This window comes from Gobius niger (assembly GCF_951799975.1).
Source record: "Gobius niger genome assembly, chromosome: 10".
NCBI classification, from domain to species: Eukaryota; Metazoa; Chordata; class Actinopteri; order Gobiiformes; family Gobiidae; genus Gobius; species Gobius niger.
The window spans coordinates 24414606-24429345 of NC_136861.1; the positions used below are offsets into that span (position 1 = coordinate 24414606).

At 37.4% G+C, this 14740-nt stretch overlaps 1 protein-coding gene across 1 annotated transcript; it reads left to right on the forward strand.

The window, feature by feature from the left end:
• Positions 1–1947: 1947 nt before the first annotated feature.
• Positions 1948–13352, forward strand: LOC306969579 (uncharacterized protein). The gene is made up of 10 exons (XM_079565242.1): positions 1948–2096; positions 3170–3281; positions 3363–3386; positions 3729–3761; positions 4393–4537; positions 4840–4937; positions 11023–11055; positions 11232–11270; positions 12942–13074; positions 13150–13352. The coding sequence occupies exons 2-10, from the start codon at positions 3182–3184 to the stop codon at positions 13256–13258; spliced, it is 714 nt and encodes a 237-aa protein (XP_079421368.1). The 5' UTR covers positions 1948–2096; positions 3170–3181; the 3' UTR covers positions 13259–13352.
• The last annotated feature ends 1388 nt before the right edge of the window (positions 13353–14740 follow it).

Here is a 14740-nt window from a genome sequence, read left to right on the forward strand (position 1 = left end):
TTAAATCGGTTAGTAAAAACAAAGGCCGGGCTCTTGCAATCATGGTTAAGAGATTGGCCTCCAATTATCGATAAGCAGAGGGTCTTTCTTGGGTTTAGGAATTAAAGTTATTGGTCCCTGGGCCATACTTACTGGGAGAATGCCTTTAACGACACTTTCAGAGAAAAATGAGAGAGAAAAGGGGCCAGCAGCTCAGCAAAATCTTTGTAAAATTCTGAAATAATGCCGTTTCAAAATTGCTGCGTGAGAGGAGCATCGCACATCAGATGTTCCACTTGCGTTATAGTATTATAATACCTTCAAACAATTGCTCCATTGCATCATTATCAAACTGTTTTATAAAGTGAGGAGAAGTGTGAAATGCTTCTCTTATTATCAGGCACAACTTCATGAATATTCAATTGTGAAATGGCATTAAATATATGGCAAAAAATCGGAATACATTTTTAAATGATTTGAAAGATTACTTCTTCAGATTTGTGTCTCCTAAGAAGATCGCTTCCGTATCTTCTGAGGTATTTACCGATTTCAAATTGGACCAGCTCTCAGTTTCTTCCATAGTTTTCCTCATTAGTAGCTTTTTGCCATAAAACACAAGTCTACTGAGTTCATGTTTAACAATGTCATGCCTTATTCATTATTCATTTTCCAATTAGAGAAATCAGTCAAGAAAGCTTTATACAGATGGTAGTAGCTTTGTGGTCCGTCAATGGAGGAGGCAAAACATCAACTCTAATATTAACAACAACAAATAACAAATTGATTTAGAAACCAGCCAATAAATCAGACGGGACTGTCTAAAGCCATATCTATTGCTTCAAGTGAAAAGTCTATTGTTGGGACATACATCATTTAAACCATATTCATCAATTAAATAGTTTAGAGAAGTATTTGACTGTGAAGGTTTCCCAGGAGAAAATCTTTCCAGGACCACATTGAAGTCCCCATTTCTCCATTGAGTTTTGCTTGCATCAATGCTGACCCGCTGTGAAGGTACTGATCAGCCACTTCCCCTCACTGCTTGATCTGTTTCGAACAGAACTATACTCCGCAGGTAGAGTGAGGGGGAGGCAGCGGTTTCAGGAAAAGGCCCGTATGTGTCAATAGCATTAGTCACATGTTGCACCATTTTTATATTGCACCATTTTATTCTGATTCATGAGTTTTCTCGAGGACAGCATGTGAACTGGAATTTGCAACTTCCCAAAAAAAAATGAAAGTGTATTATCCTGATGACACTCCTTTTCCTGAGTTCACAGATGTGGAAAGCAACTAAATGAGTCCACATTGCTGTTTCTAGTATTTTTGATCACATTCTGTTGGTATTAATGGTTGTAGTGCGTGTGTTATAGTCTGTAGCAATGTGGTCATGTATATTAAGCGTGTGCCTGTCTGATATCGTCTTTTATGTCTGAGTTACAACATCGCAAGGTAAGATTGCGACATCTGCCATAAAAAAACGGTGAAATTTTCCGTTAAATGAAACCACTGGCTTACTATTTCGGAGAGTGAGAAAAATGTTACACTTTAATCCAAGTTTTACTATTATTTGATGTTTACATGCCATACATTCCTTCTGTAACCACTGTTTACACAAAGCTGGATTTTAACCACATTTTTAAATAAATATGACACCATAAACAGATATAAGATTTATACGCAATAGCCACAGTGGATAAATGACTTCCCGCTACAAGCATCAACATGTGGGCTGCATTAACATTCTTGAACCATGAATCACTTTTTTTTGTTTTTTGTTTTAATTTGAGAGCCTTTGCCAAAGACTTGTGCAGTTTAAACTTGTTTAAACAGTTTAAAGTTGTTTAAACTGCAGATCCACAAATGTGAAAAGTATAATGTCATGATTTCACGTCTCACTTCTTGGACAGCTTTTTTTCTCTGGACAACTTCGCCCAATCAGATATAAAAGGGGAGGGATTTACATGGGAGGGGAGCCTTACAGTCGTGCCATAGTCTAGTACAGAAGGATCAACTAGGGAGCATTTCCTCTGCTGTGGTCACGTACGAAGAATTTTTTTTCCCTCCAGTGAAAGGGAAACATTTCTGCGCATTTGCTGGTTCTTGGGAATGCACAGGTAGGAACTACATACTTATTTGTCTACAAGTTAACCGTCTAAAATGTTTTCTTTGTAAAAGAAGTGTAAAAGATAATCATTAACATGTGCATCATCTGGGTTTTATTACGTTGTGGCAGTTGAAACAGCTCGCCATCTCGTACAGAGCTAAGCAGGGTGATGCAGTGTGAAAGAATTGATGTGCAAAGTTCATGCTTTATTTTTCCCGTAACATGGCTTGGCTGATTCTTGGGAAAATTGTGGGAAAGTCCAGGGGAAGGGGTGGGTCCCTTTTTTCGCCCTGTTGTTTTTCAGAACACACGCAGCCATGGGGAGTGGTAATTTAATTACTATTGATCCATTGCAGGACCAAATAATGGAATTGCAATACTAATGGACACAGATTTGATCATAGAGATGGTCCACATGAGAGACAGACACACTAATGGAGTGGACGGTAAACTCCGGGGCCGCATTTCTTATCACAAGCAGAATTCAAGCATAGACGAGATGGCGAATCCCCGACAGTTATAAGCTTCTAGCGAAAATGTTTTGTTGAAATTGAGTTATTCAAATATTCTTGTTCCTGAACCACTTCTGACAACAGAATAAAATGAGTGAGTTTTGAGCAATTTTTTTTTTTTTTTAGCAAAGACACAACTCATTTCCATTTTGTTACACGAGTGTCCGGACTTCAAACTCAATAATTTGAAAACTACACAGTTTGCAGATATAACTTGGTAATTCTAAGGGGACGATTAATACGGTTTTAAATAAAAATATTAAAACAGATTTGATCCTCAACATTTAAATATTTGTAAATTTACCTTTTGGGGAAGTGAGGGAAAACTAGCTTGTATTACCACAGATTTGTGTGAAAAAGAGGATGTCATTGTATTGAGGGAAAATCAGTTCAGTTTCTTGCTTCCCTTGTTGAAGTGTGCCGTGTTTAAGCAGCCCTTTACTTTATGCATGTGAAGCTTTTACTTCCTGTTTACAGGCAGTGTGAACCTACTGTTAACACTGTTAACCTACTGTTAACACTGCCAACACAGCTGAAATCAAAATATTCATAATAAATGATCTAATTGCAGAAGTCTTTGAAGATGGAAAAGGGATATGCCCCTGCTGACTCCGCCCCTCCATACCCAGGACCACCAATGAACTACCCAGGTGGGCAGCCTGGGATGTACCCACCACCTCAAGGTAGGAAGCATGATTTTACAATTATGTATTGTTAAGTGGATAATATTCTAATCCATCTCATGTTTTTACTTTGTGAAACAGGTGCTCCTTACCCACCACAACAAGGTTAGTAAAAATGACTAAACACATAACATTGCACTTTACTTAAAAGCACAGTAAAAGCATGGTTTGTACAGTTTGTATTTGTTCCAAGAAGACACTTGCCATGTGTCCTGTTGATTCATAGTCTTCATACTGGATTATAGTTATGGTTACGAGTACGAATAATCGTATTACCATGAATTAAATGAGTGTCTCTTGTTTTATTGTAATTATCACAATTATCATGTTATTACACTTTCAGAAACAAAGCAATTTCCATATAACTACCATGCTATTGAACTGTAAAGTGGCTTCCCTTTTACTTTTACCTTTCTATTAATGTGATCCTTTTATTTCTTTTAACAGGTTATGTGCCGGCTCCAATGCCAACGGCAACAGGTTAGCAGAGTGTTTCTAACATTCACTGGACTTATAATGTAGTGGAAAGTGTATCTATCCAACCCGCCCGCCTCTATTTACTCTTGTATGCATGCTTAGCATGCTTCACTAAGTGATACCGAAAATAACCTCATGGTCAGCGAACTGCAGTGGGAGGAAAATTCTCTCAAATGCTTGGAACAAAGCAGCTATTTTCTGTCCAGGGATTTTCTTTGCAAACACAATAACACAATTTGAAAATTATTATTTTTGAACCTAAAACAAACACTAATTTTGGATATTTGAACATATGGAAAACCCCACCCTCAGCCATTCTCTAATGAGCGTAAGTCTTGTAATGGCGCGCTAAAAGGATTAAATAGCATTTAGTCATTATATTGTTTTTGTACATTGGCACCATCTGCTGGCAGTACACGATGTAACAACCGTTTCATCACCCCCCCTATTCCGGATTTACCACTGCTGTTAGCCTTTGTACAGCCTTTTATGTGAGTACAGTATTAGTTGAGCCGGTTGGCTTAGACATGGTGGATAAATGAAGTGGACAATAGAGATCATAGACCTGTGATGTAATGCCATTAAAAGAGGTAATTGTCTAGACCTATAAGTAATGCGTGATTGTCCTCCACAGTGACTCACATGGTGGTCAGCCCAATGCTACAGGATGCCCCAGGTCAGGCTATGTGCCCTCACTGCCAGCAGACTGTGACCACCTGCACTGAGCGCACCCCTGGACTCATGACCTGGCTTATCTGCGGGGGATTGGCCATATTTGGGTGATTACACTTATTCATATTATAGTTTTTATTCTACGAAAAAGTTGAGGACAGTACGATATTATAAGTATTTAAAGATGATTACTTAAAGTAAAAAAAGAAAATCTCAAGACATTAACTGATTGTGTAAAACATTTTAATGCACAGCTCTAATCAGCGACATGTTTTCAGAAAGTAGCCTAGTTATTTTTTGGTTATGTCGCATCTCACCTAAAATTCTTGTCAGTTACCATAAAGTTATTGAAATGTAAATATTTACTATTATTATTACAACTACATATTCTACATTTTCCCTCTTTCAGATGCTTCCTCTGCTGCTGCATTCCCTTCTGTGTTGATTCCTGTAAGGATGTGGAGCACCGTTGTCCAAATTGCCAAAAAACGATCCACGTTTACAAACGTTTATAACAAGTTTGTCTTTTGAATGTGCACAGTGTGAAAGCAAGGGACATGTCATTATATCGACGCCTGTGTGTGCTCATTCACTGTATCTTCTTGTATAATCAGTGTAAATAGATGGTTATCATATATAAAACCATGTTGTGATGCAGGACGGCTTACTGCAATTAGTTTAATTTTCAGTCATGTAAACATAATGATGCAAGTTCATGAATTGATTATTGGAAGTAGTGCCACACTGTGATGTGGGCGGTTCCATGGGGTTAGGGTTAGGTAAGTAACTTTGCAAATTTTAGCCCTTTGAAGAAGCTTTTAAAGCCAAATATTGTATGTATTAGTCACAGATTGAAAAATGCTGTCTAAGTAGCTTGTACAACTTTTTTTTTTTTTTACAGCACATTTGATTTGTGCTGTTTTCTGTAAGACTGTGGAGTATTAACTGTGATGGAAGAATATTTCAATGATTGTTTAATAAATACCTGCTTTTTACTGCATTGAGTATCACAATGTTTGCTGTGTTCATGTGAAGTGATTTGCTCCAGAGATGTTTTATTTTTTTTCACTTCTCCCTGAAGCAAAGAGGAAGTGGTCAGTGCGTCCACACCCACCACACTGCCTTCAGTTTAAGTGAGCCCCCCATGAGACTGAGGGTTGTGTTTGTGTGTCTCTTTTTCAGCAACAGGAACAGAAGCTGTAGAAATTAATCTGATACTGATATTAGTGAATCAATAATAATGTACTTCCTACAGGCTTAGCTATGCTTGGATCAGTCACTCCTTACCCAGGGCCACCCTCAACCTACCCAGGTGGGCCTCCAGCACAAGGAGGACATTCAGCAGGAGGTCGGTCAATGTATATGCATATCTTTATTTGTGTTTGCATCCCTAAAACTAACCTTTTTTGTCAAACAGGTGCTTACTATGCGCCAATGACCACTTTACAAGGTTTGTATTAACTGAAAATTGTCATGTATCAGTGCACGATGAGCAAACACATACTGTATTTGAGACAAATACCTTCTGCTGCACATTTGTCTTGCACTTACAGGACTGAGCCACATTGGCAACTTACTTTGATAGAAACACATCATTCAGTAGCCTTTCATTTTGTGGAAGATGTTTTTGTAGACATTAAGGAAGTGTTTCCTTTTCAAAATGTAACACAACTCGTTTTTTTTCTGCAACATTGTGTTGTTTTTCTCAACCAGGTCCTCCCTATGCAACGCGACCAATAGTAGGTTAGTAATTCCTGTACCCAAATTTTGAATTGTGATTTCACTACTGCTGCTATTTTTTATTTTTTATTTGTTATTTTATATTTTTTATTTTTTATTGTTTGATTTTTTATTTTATTTTTTATTTTTTTATATAATATTTTTTTTATTTTATTTTTTTTATTATTTATTTTTTTCTTTTTTTTCTTTTTTTCATTATTTTTTTTTTTTTTTTTTTTATTTATTTATTTATTTTTTTTTTTTTTTTTATTATTTATTTATTATTTTTTTATTATTATTTTTTTTTTAATCTATTCTAATGATATTGTAGAAAACATATTTGGACACTCTTAAAAAGGCCAGGTGCTTTGTTTCGGTGTTGGAAGTCAGAAGGTTAGTGTTGGGTCAGTGGAGGTGGAAGAGGTTACTGAGTTTAGGTGGCACCAACTATGAGTGTGGGATTTACTGGATGAACCAGGTGATCGCTGAGCCAGAGCTGCCAATAGACTAGACGTTGAAGGATGATGCGATCGAAAAAAAGGTTAAGGAGAAGAATACAAGGAACTAGAGATGTCAGTGTATTGCAGTAGTTATTTTCTTTGATGGAAACTGCACATTTACAGAAATATTGAAGTTAACAAGAGTTTGTCAGATTTTTCAGAAATTAACACTTTTACCACGTGATTCACTTAAAATAATAAAAAAAAGAAAAGAATAACGATATAAACAGTTTACTGTATGGGGTGGGCTAAGACACGAATTCCAAGAGAGGAGAAACAATATTGGGTTCATGAGAACGACACGTGACAAGATTTTGAAATATTTCCGTTTACAGTTTAACCCGATTAAAATAAATCTTTTGAACTTTTTATTTCATAAAAATTATAACAAAACACATACAAAAAAAAATTATACAAAGGGTACAAATCAATAATCAGTTTAAAATATATTTTTCAACTTAAGAATATCAGTCATAAATATCAGTTTTCATTTGCAATCTTGCTGTTATTTGCTTTCAGTTTCTTTTTCCATGGGGTAATGGTGGGGGGGCTGTGGCTTGAGCCAAGAGACAGTAATCACTTTCTTTGCAAGTAAGCATAGTATTTCTAGTTTGAAAATTTTACAATTTGATCTTAGATTGCTCGAGAATATTCCCAATATTATGACTTTGTTATGGACTGTCCCAAAATACATGAGCATGGTCTCCCACCTGACCACAGCCCCTCCAGCATTGGTCTGAAGTTCTTCCAAACTTGAATGTGACAAAGGACGCCCTAAAAAGTCTAATTTTAGTTTTCCGCTCTTAAAGAACTGGACTTTTTGTTATTTTATGTCCCTCCTGCAGTGTCCTCATCCTTGATAATTATGTAAATCTCCAATTCACATTTTCCCTTAATGTCTGAGGTATTCTCAGTGTCTTTCTGTAAGCATAAGATACGTATCTACTATTAATTGCTACTTTAAAAGTGGAAACCAATATAGTCTGTAAACATGGTGGGTAACTATTAACTAAATAGTCCAGTTCTTTAAGTTGTTTACAGTGAGTAATATATGTATGCAGCCCCGTAAAATAAAAGAAGAAAATCACAATATTAATCTAGGAGAGACAAAAAATCTTGTGGCATTTGATTTGGCAAGATCTTGTGGAAAGAGATCTTGGCTCATCGCTCATACTGTATATGAGTTGAATAGGAATCCATGTGTTGAACTGTCATCTTTGAAATAGAGGTAAGAGGTAAGTTCTCAGATGCCCAGGATACCCTGGTTAAAAAGTAATATACTTAAGTATGTTGCAAGTGGATATACATTTTGCATTTTACTTGTGTTTATACATACAACAATATTTGTACATTAATGTTTAAGATTTCATAGAAAATATGCATCAAGTACACCATAATGAAATCAATTAGAAGTAGTTTGTTTGGCATTTTTTTGCAATACATTTTCAAATATTTTTAATTGGTTTTGGAGCCTACGTGTATTTCGCGTTGCTGCTTTATGCAGTTGTAAAGTGGCCGTCAAAAAGAAGATCACCGGTTCGAGTCCAGCTGAAGCAACTCTCCCAGATCAGCTCAGTAAGTTTCTTCATGTGACAGGACAAGAATATCTGCTAGCCCTGAAAACATATAGCGAGCATAGCCAAACCACTGTACATTTTAGTTGTTTTATAGTTACTAATAAAGTACTAGCATTGTGTAGAATAAATCCATGTCCTCCAATAAGTATACTAATATTAAATACACAAAATGTCACACGTGACTTTTTCTTTTTTTTTTTAACTGATGAGATTAAACCTAAAAAATGGTATATTATTTTTTCACTGGGGTATAATTAAAAATAATTGAAGAAATATATATATTTGTGCCATTATTGTTATTATTTAACTATTTTCTTTTCTGAACTTTTGTGTAAGATTTGTGTTCTCTTTCACACAGTTCCCCACTATCCATTTCCACTAGTGATAAATGACAGCAACGTTCGAGGTGAGCATTTACTGATCTCTGAACATTTGAACTTTGAACATTATTAATTGAGTTCTTTGTGCCTGATTATTTCTACACACACATAAAGGTTTTCTCTCACACTGACAGTGATCTGCAGACACGTTCAGTATAAAAAACGTGGGCCCTTTTGAGAAAATCTATTCACAAACATTTCTGAAAAGAAATTCCATAATTAAACCATTTTGAAAGAGCTCAGAATAGCAATGAAAAGCTTAAGCTCCTCCTGCTGCACTTTCTGTTATACTGTATTACACATTTTATAAACAAAAAAAGACAAAATCAAACAACAACATCACTAAATAAATCACTCACGTCCAGCCATGACAATGTCCGTTCAAAGAGATCTCCACATTCTGATCGAGAATAGATTGAACCAAAGCTATTATTTAACGGCTTCTCCTTCCGCAGTGTCTAACACACCGGTTGGTCCATTTATCCATGACGTCCCACGTCAGACTGAATGCCCTCACTGCCATGAGTCTGTGGTCACCGAGACACAAAACATAGTGGTGTTACGGACCTGGATAATGTGTGCTTTTCTCTTTGGACTTGGGTATTTATAACATTAATGAAACAAAAACATCCATCACAGCATGAATAATCGTTTTACTCTTCAGTCTCTCTCCTCTTTTAGATGTTATCCCTGCAGCCCCATTCCTTTCTGCATCAATACCTGTAAAGATACGAGGCACCGGTGTCCTTCCTGCCAAGAAGTCATATACTTCTACTAGAAGATGGGCCAATACATACTTGTAATGTATCGGGGACACGGGGAAGCCTCTCACTGTGTTTACCCTAAATGCCTTATTTACTTAGCATTTCACCAAAACACTAATATCACTTCCTGTTGCACTAATTTTGAGTCTAAATGTGTTATATGATGTGTATAAGGTGAATATTTATGAATATTTAATGCATGTGTTGTTGATAAAGTTAATCATGTGTGAGGCTTGTTATGATAAATGCGAATGCACGGAAAAGGCCATGGTGTGGGGAGATGGTTTTGTTGAGCTTTCTTGAGTTAATCTCAACCAAAGTTGTAGAAATGTAGTATCCAATGAACTAACCCTCATTGGAGTTACATGTGGGGCTTTTTACCAGTATTTTGCACAGTAAGCTCATGTGTCATTCAACGCCCTCGAGGCTCAAAAGGAACTCATAAATCACTGCATCTTTAATATCTTACATATCTTTACTATGAAAGTGACATAACATACTAACTGGAGCCACTCACTCTGTATAGCCTTGGCTCTTACATCTGTTACTATTGCTGAAGGGGCTATATGTGTAACAAATAGTATAATTGCTCTTGCTTACTCGCATTTAGTGGTATTAAGCTGTGCCTTTCTTCTATACAGTATAAGCACTTTGTTTACACTAGCGATGCCTGAACAGTTTTTCCTGTACCTATGCAAAAGTATTCTTTATCTAAAAGAGTAGAATTATGGTATTAATAAATTGCATACATTTCTTTTCATTCACCATTTATTTGAGCTATGGGACAAGCAAGTAGAGATCAGATAGTGCTGTTCAGGACCCACCAGACATCCAAACACTTAAATGAGGAAGTGGGAGGTCCAATATGAATAGAGTCATAGACGGTTGTTTTGAGGCTGATCTTTGAGTGACTGAGAATACACAGGTATGGAAACTTAACTAATTTATTCTGGAGCCAAAATATAAGAAGCAGCTTTATGCATCTGTGTCAAGTGTTTGACAGTAGCTAGTTATGTTGTCTTAGTGAAGATATTGACTGGACATTTACTGTGTATCCACTGAGAGAGACAGAATTCAATGTATTTGTGCCTTCTAACACTGACCATAACAAATGTAAAAGTGTACTGTAATAAAGTAAGATGAATCATGAATTAGATCTTCTGTTATCAATTTTCTCTTTAAATTACAGTTGATGACTGGAGTATGCTTTGAGAGACTGCCAGGTGTGCTCAGAATTAAATCATTGAAGTTAAGGGTGCCTTTTTTTGAGTGTTCGGAATCAAATGTAAAATGGATGCAAATGGGTCAGTGAAAACACTACAATATGAACTTCTTTGCTGAAAAATGTTAAGATAGTAGTTGTTAACAAATTATTATTGTCTTTACAATGAAACAAAAAACACTGTTTTTATGAAAAATGGAACTTCATTACTTCTCAATATTTTTTCTCAGAAAATATGGATAAAGGCTATGTAATGAATGAGTCAGCCCCTCCATACCCAGGGCCACCCATGCACTATCATCCAGGACAGCCAACAATGTACCCACCGCCACCAGGGGCTTATCATCAAGGAGGCACGTTTATTCAGTTATTTATTTTTGCTGCTCCATGGGTTTTGTCTGTGTAACTTAACTCTTTGCTTTGTGTGCAGCTCCCGCCTACGCTCCAATACCCACCACATCAGGTTAGCACGAACTGAAGCCACTGTCAATGACCACAGAGAGTAATCTAAACAAACAACCTGTATAGTATGAGACATGGAAATTCCCATGTGTTGTTTTATTAATTAAGGAATGTATTTTTATAATTTGGCTTGTATTTTTCTACATCATCATCATTTTATCATTGTGTGTCTGGTAGTTGTGGTCCAGTCGCAAGCCCCAGTCTTCACCACAACAGGTAAGTGTGAAAACTATACTGCACTCTGATGTGCCCTCTGCCCTTGGACTGACCATGCCCTTATTATATATAATTTTAATAATAATGCATGTAGTGCTTCTCTGGACACTTTACATTGTATCATTAATTCCCATACGTACTTGGTGGTGGTGGTAGAAACATCTGCCCTGTAGACTGACGGAAGTGAGGCTGCTAGTCTGTGCCATCGGCCCATCCGGCCACCACACTACATTCACCCAGGCTTCCTGCTGTTCCCAAACAGTCTCCCATCCAATTACCAACCAGGCCCTTCCCTGCTGAGCTCCCGAGATCAGACGGGATCAATTTGTTTGAAATAAATGCTAAATTGTTCTAATGCATTTGGGAGGCCTTCGGTTTTGGACGGGCAGGGAAGGGCTTCTTGGAGAAAAGGTTGGGAACCGCTAATTTAAGTATTTTATTAATTTATTGGAAAGAAAGAAACACTCACTTTCTTTCAGTTTCCTGTGTGGGAGATATTTCTTGTATACATGCAATAGCAGTATGTGTCTGCACAGTTCTGGGGAGTAACTGAATACATGTATTCAGAATGCAGTTACTTTCCTTGTATCAAAGGGATACATTGCAGTAAATTAATAATTAAATTTCAGTTTCATATTCATAAGTATATTCATAGCTCTGTTATTTTGGGCTGATTGGACAAAGTAACGGAATACGTTACAAAATACATTTTAAGGCAAACATTCAGTAATCTGGCACTAAATACAATTTCAAAGTATTCTCCCCAACAATGTATATACAACAGATGATTGCTGATTTTAGTAATTGAAGCCTGAACTAATGATGAAATGATGAAAACACACATGAAATGCAAGAGGGAAAATGTATCTCCTGGATTACTTTGATTAGCTCCTCTGGATTCTATGCATTTTTGAACACCCCAATTTATTTACTGCAGCCGAACAAGAACCATCCATTCATTTGTCAAAACTGAAAGTTGTGTGTGGAGCCTGTGTGTGTGAAGCATATTCATCCAATTAATCTCTACAATTTGACACTTTTAACTCAAAGTGATGATGCTCAGAGACTTTCTTTAAAACCTCTGTACATTGACAGTATGACCAGGCACTGGGCTGCACTTTGGCTCCATCTGCTGGTTTACACCCCTTAACTGCATGAACATCATCACTTCTGTGGAAACTGTGGCAACACTAACTTATTTACTGCACTAATGTTTCTATTTTTCAAGACTTATTTGTTTACTGGTGTTCACTTAAAGCCACGTTGCGGAACATCCCAGGTCACGCGTTGCTATGTCACAAGGGCAGCAAAACAGTTGTAAAGCTGAAAGGATAAATAAAAATGCAAGGATGCCAAAGGTGCTCCTAAAGACGTTTGTGAGCTCTCAGTCGTACAGGAATTTTTCATCTTACACGAAAATTCCTAAGCTGTGACTACTAGTACCACCAATGAGCATAATTAAAACACACACATAATGAAATGAATGTATTTTTCTTTCATCCTCTATTTATTAGGTGAAGCAGTATGGTTTCAAGTAACAACAATAGTTTATAGTTTTTACAAAAAAAATTAACATTTTGGAATTGAAATGGCATAGTCAGTATCAAAGTTGTTTTTGCAAAAAGTATATTATTGATTTTCAGAATTAGGTGAATGTGCTTTTCTCTACAGTGGTGGCTTCCGTCCTGCAGGATGTCCCAGGACAGACTATGTGCCCTCACTGCCAGCAGGCTGTAATAACCCGCACTGAGCACACAGCAGGACTCATGGCCTGGCTCATATGTGGAGGACTCTGCCTTGTTGGGTATTAACATTAGTATAATCCAAATGATAATCTTGTTTGTTAAAGGCTTAATCTAAAGTCCAATGCCTCCTTCAGGTGCGCCCTCTTCAGCTGCATCCCCTTCTGCCTTGATTCCTGTCAGGATGTAGAGCACCGGTGTCCAATCTGCCAACGGGTCCTGTACATCTACAAGAGGATGAAATAGAGACAAATGGAGACATACCCATAGTGCAGCACAGTGGTATAGTTTCATATTGTGAAGAAATTCTTTATTACTAATACATTTCACTTAATTTTTCTATGCATATTTTTATACATATTTCTAGTACATTTCACTTCATTTTCCTTTGAATGTTCATCATTTATTATACAATACAGGTACATTTGGTTTTCATTGAAACCATAGACATAAAACATCCAAGATATCAGCTCGAAGTCCAATCGATCCCAGTGGGGCTGGTGATTCTGTCTCACAAGGTGCAGCAGTTGGCAGTGCACAGGTGTTTAAAATTTCCACCGTCATGGCAATCTCTGCCAAATTCCGATTATAGTTAGTATGTCCATTCTATTTCTCATTGAACAATAATGCAAGAAAATTTCGCAGATGAGATGTTAGGCCCAATCTCAATTCTCTTTTCTACCCCTACCCCTTCCCCTAGCCCGAGCCCTTGCCCTAGACCCTGAAACCAAGGGCTAAGGGCGAGGGTTGAAAAGACCGCCCTAAGAAATGGGACAGCCCTCCATTTGACTGCTTTTTACAATTAAGATGATGAAGGTTATGTAAAAAAAAAAAAAAATCAAGCCTACTTATCTCTATAGCATGTTTCTGCTGAACTAGTTCATCACTTAACTGATACTGTTTTGTAACACCTAAACAACAGGACTCGCCGATCCGATCATGTAGCGCACTCAGCGGGGATGAGCAGCAGCAAAGCGAAAACGTAGAACTGACACGTTTATAGAAACAAAGCGAATAAGTCATGAACGAAGCGTTCTGCAACTTTATAAATCTTGTAAGAGTGCTTAGTGATGATGTTCGTGAATTCATTTCGCAGCATATTTCCTTGTTTTGTCAAACTTCTCCTTCCCCTTCGTCTGAAGTGTGCATCTGAAAAACCCTCTCTTAAAGGGCTATGTGTCCCTCTCCCTCACCCCGGCCCTACCCCTCGCCGCAAAATAGAATTGGGACACACCATACCTTCGTCTCTCTTGAGCGCGCATAATGAAGGGAAAGGGCTAATTAAGTGGAGGGCTAATAGCCTGGCTAACGCCAGACTAAAATCACAAATGATTCGAGCGCACACAGCAGTCTAGTGTTAGCCAGGTTAGAGGGCTAAGGGGGAGATCGGGCCTTTAGTCCTGAGCCGCTGTGACCATGAGCGCTGCCGTTGTGGGCCAACCTGACCAGTATGTTTTAGTGCTAGGGGAAACCAAAGCACAAACAGTAGAGAGAAAAAAGCTGCGTGGTTTGTTGCAAAACGGCAGATTTGAGTTGGGAAAATCGAGATGGTACTTTTGACTGGCGCGCTCAATATTCAGATTTAGAGAAAATGGGGGAGGGGGGGACTTAACATGGGGACGTTAGACATGAAGAGTTTAATATTATTAAGGTTAAAATATATTTGTTTTTGATCAATTTCAGTATTTTTTTCCTTAAGCTACTGTTACTTTGTATTGTAAAAATCTA

Excerpts from the sequence above, each read along its gene's own strand:
- LOC306969579 (XM_079565242.1), top strand. The coding sequence starts at position 3,182 with ATGGAAAAGGGATATGCCCCTGCTGACTCCGCCCCTCCATACCCAGGA. Across the intron at positions 3,282-3,362 it reads GATGTACCCACCACCTCAAG|GTGCTCCTTACCCACCACAA; the intron begins GTAGGAAGCATG and ends TTTGTGAAACAG. Across the intron at positions 11,056-11,231 it reads TCCAATACCCACCACATCAG|TTGTGGTCCAGTCGCAAGCC; the intron begins GTTAGCACGAAC and ends TGTGTCTGGTAG.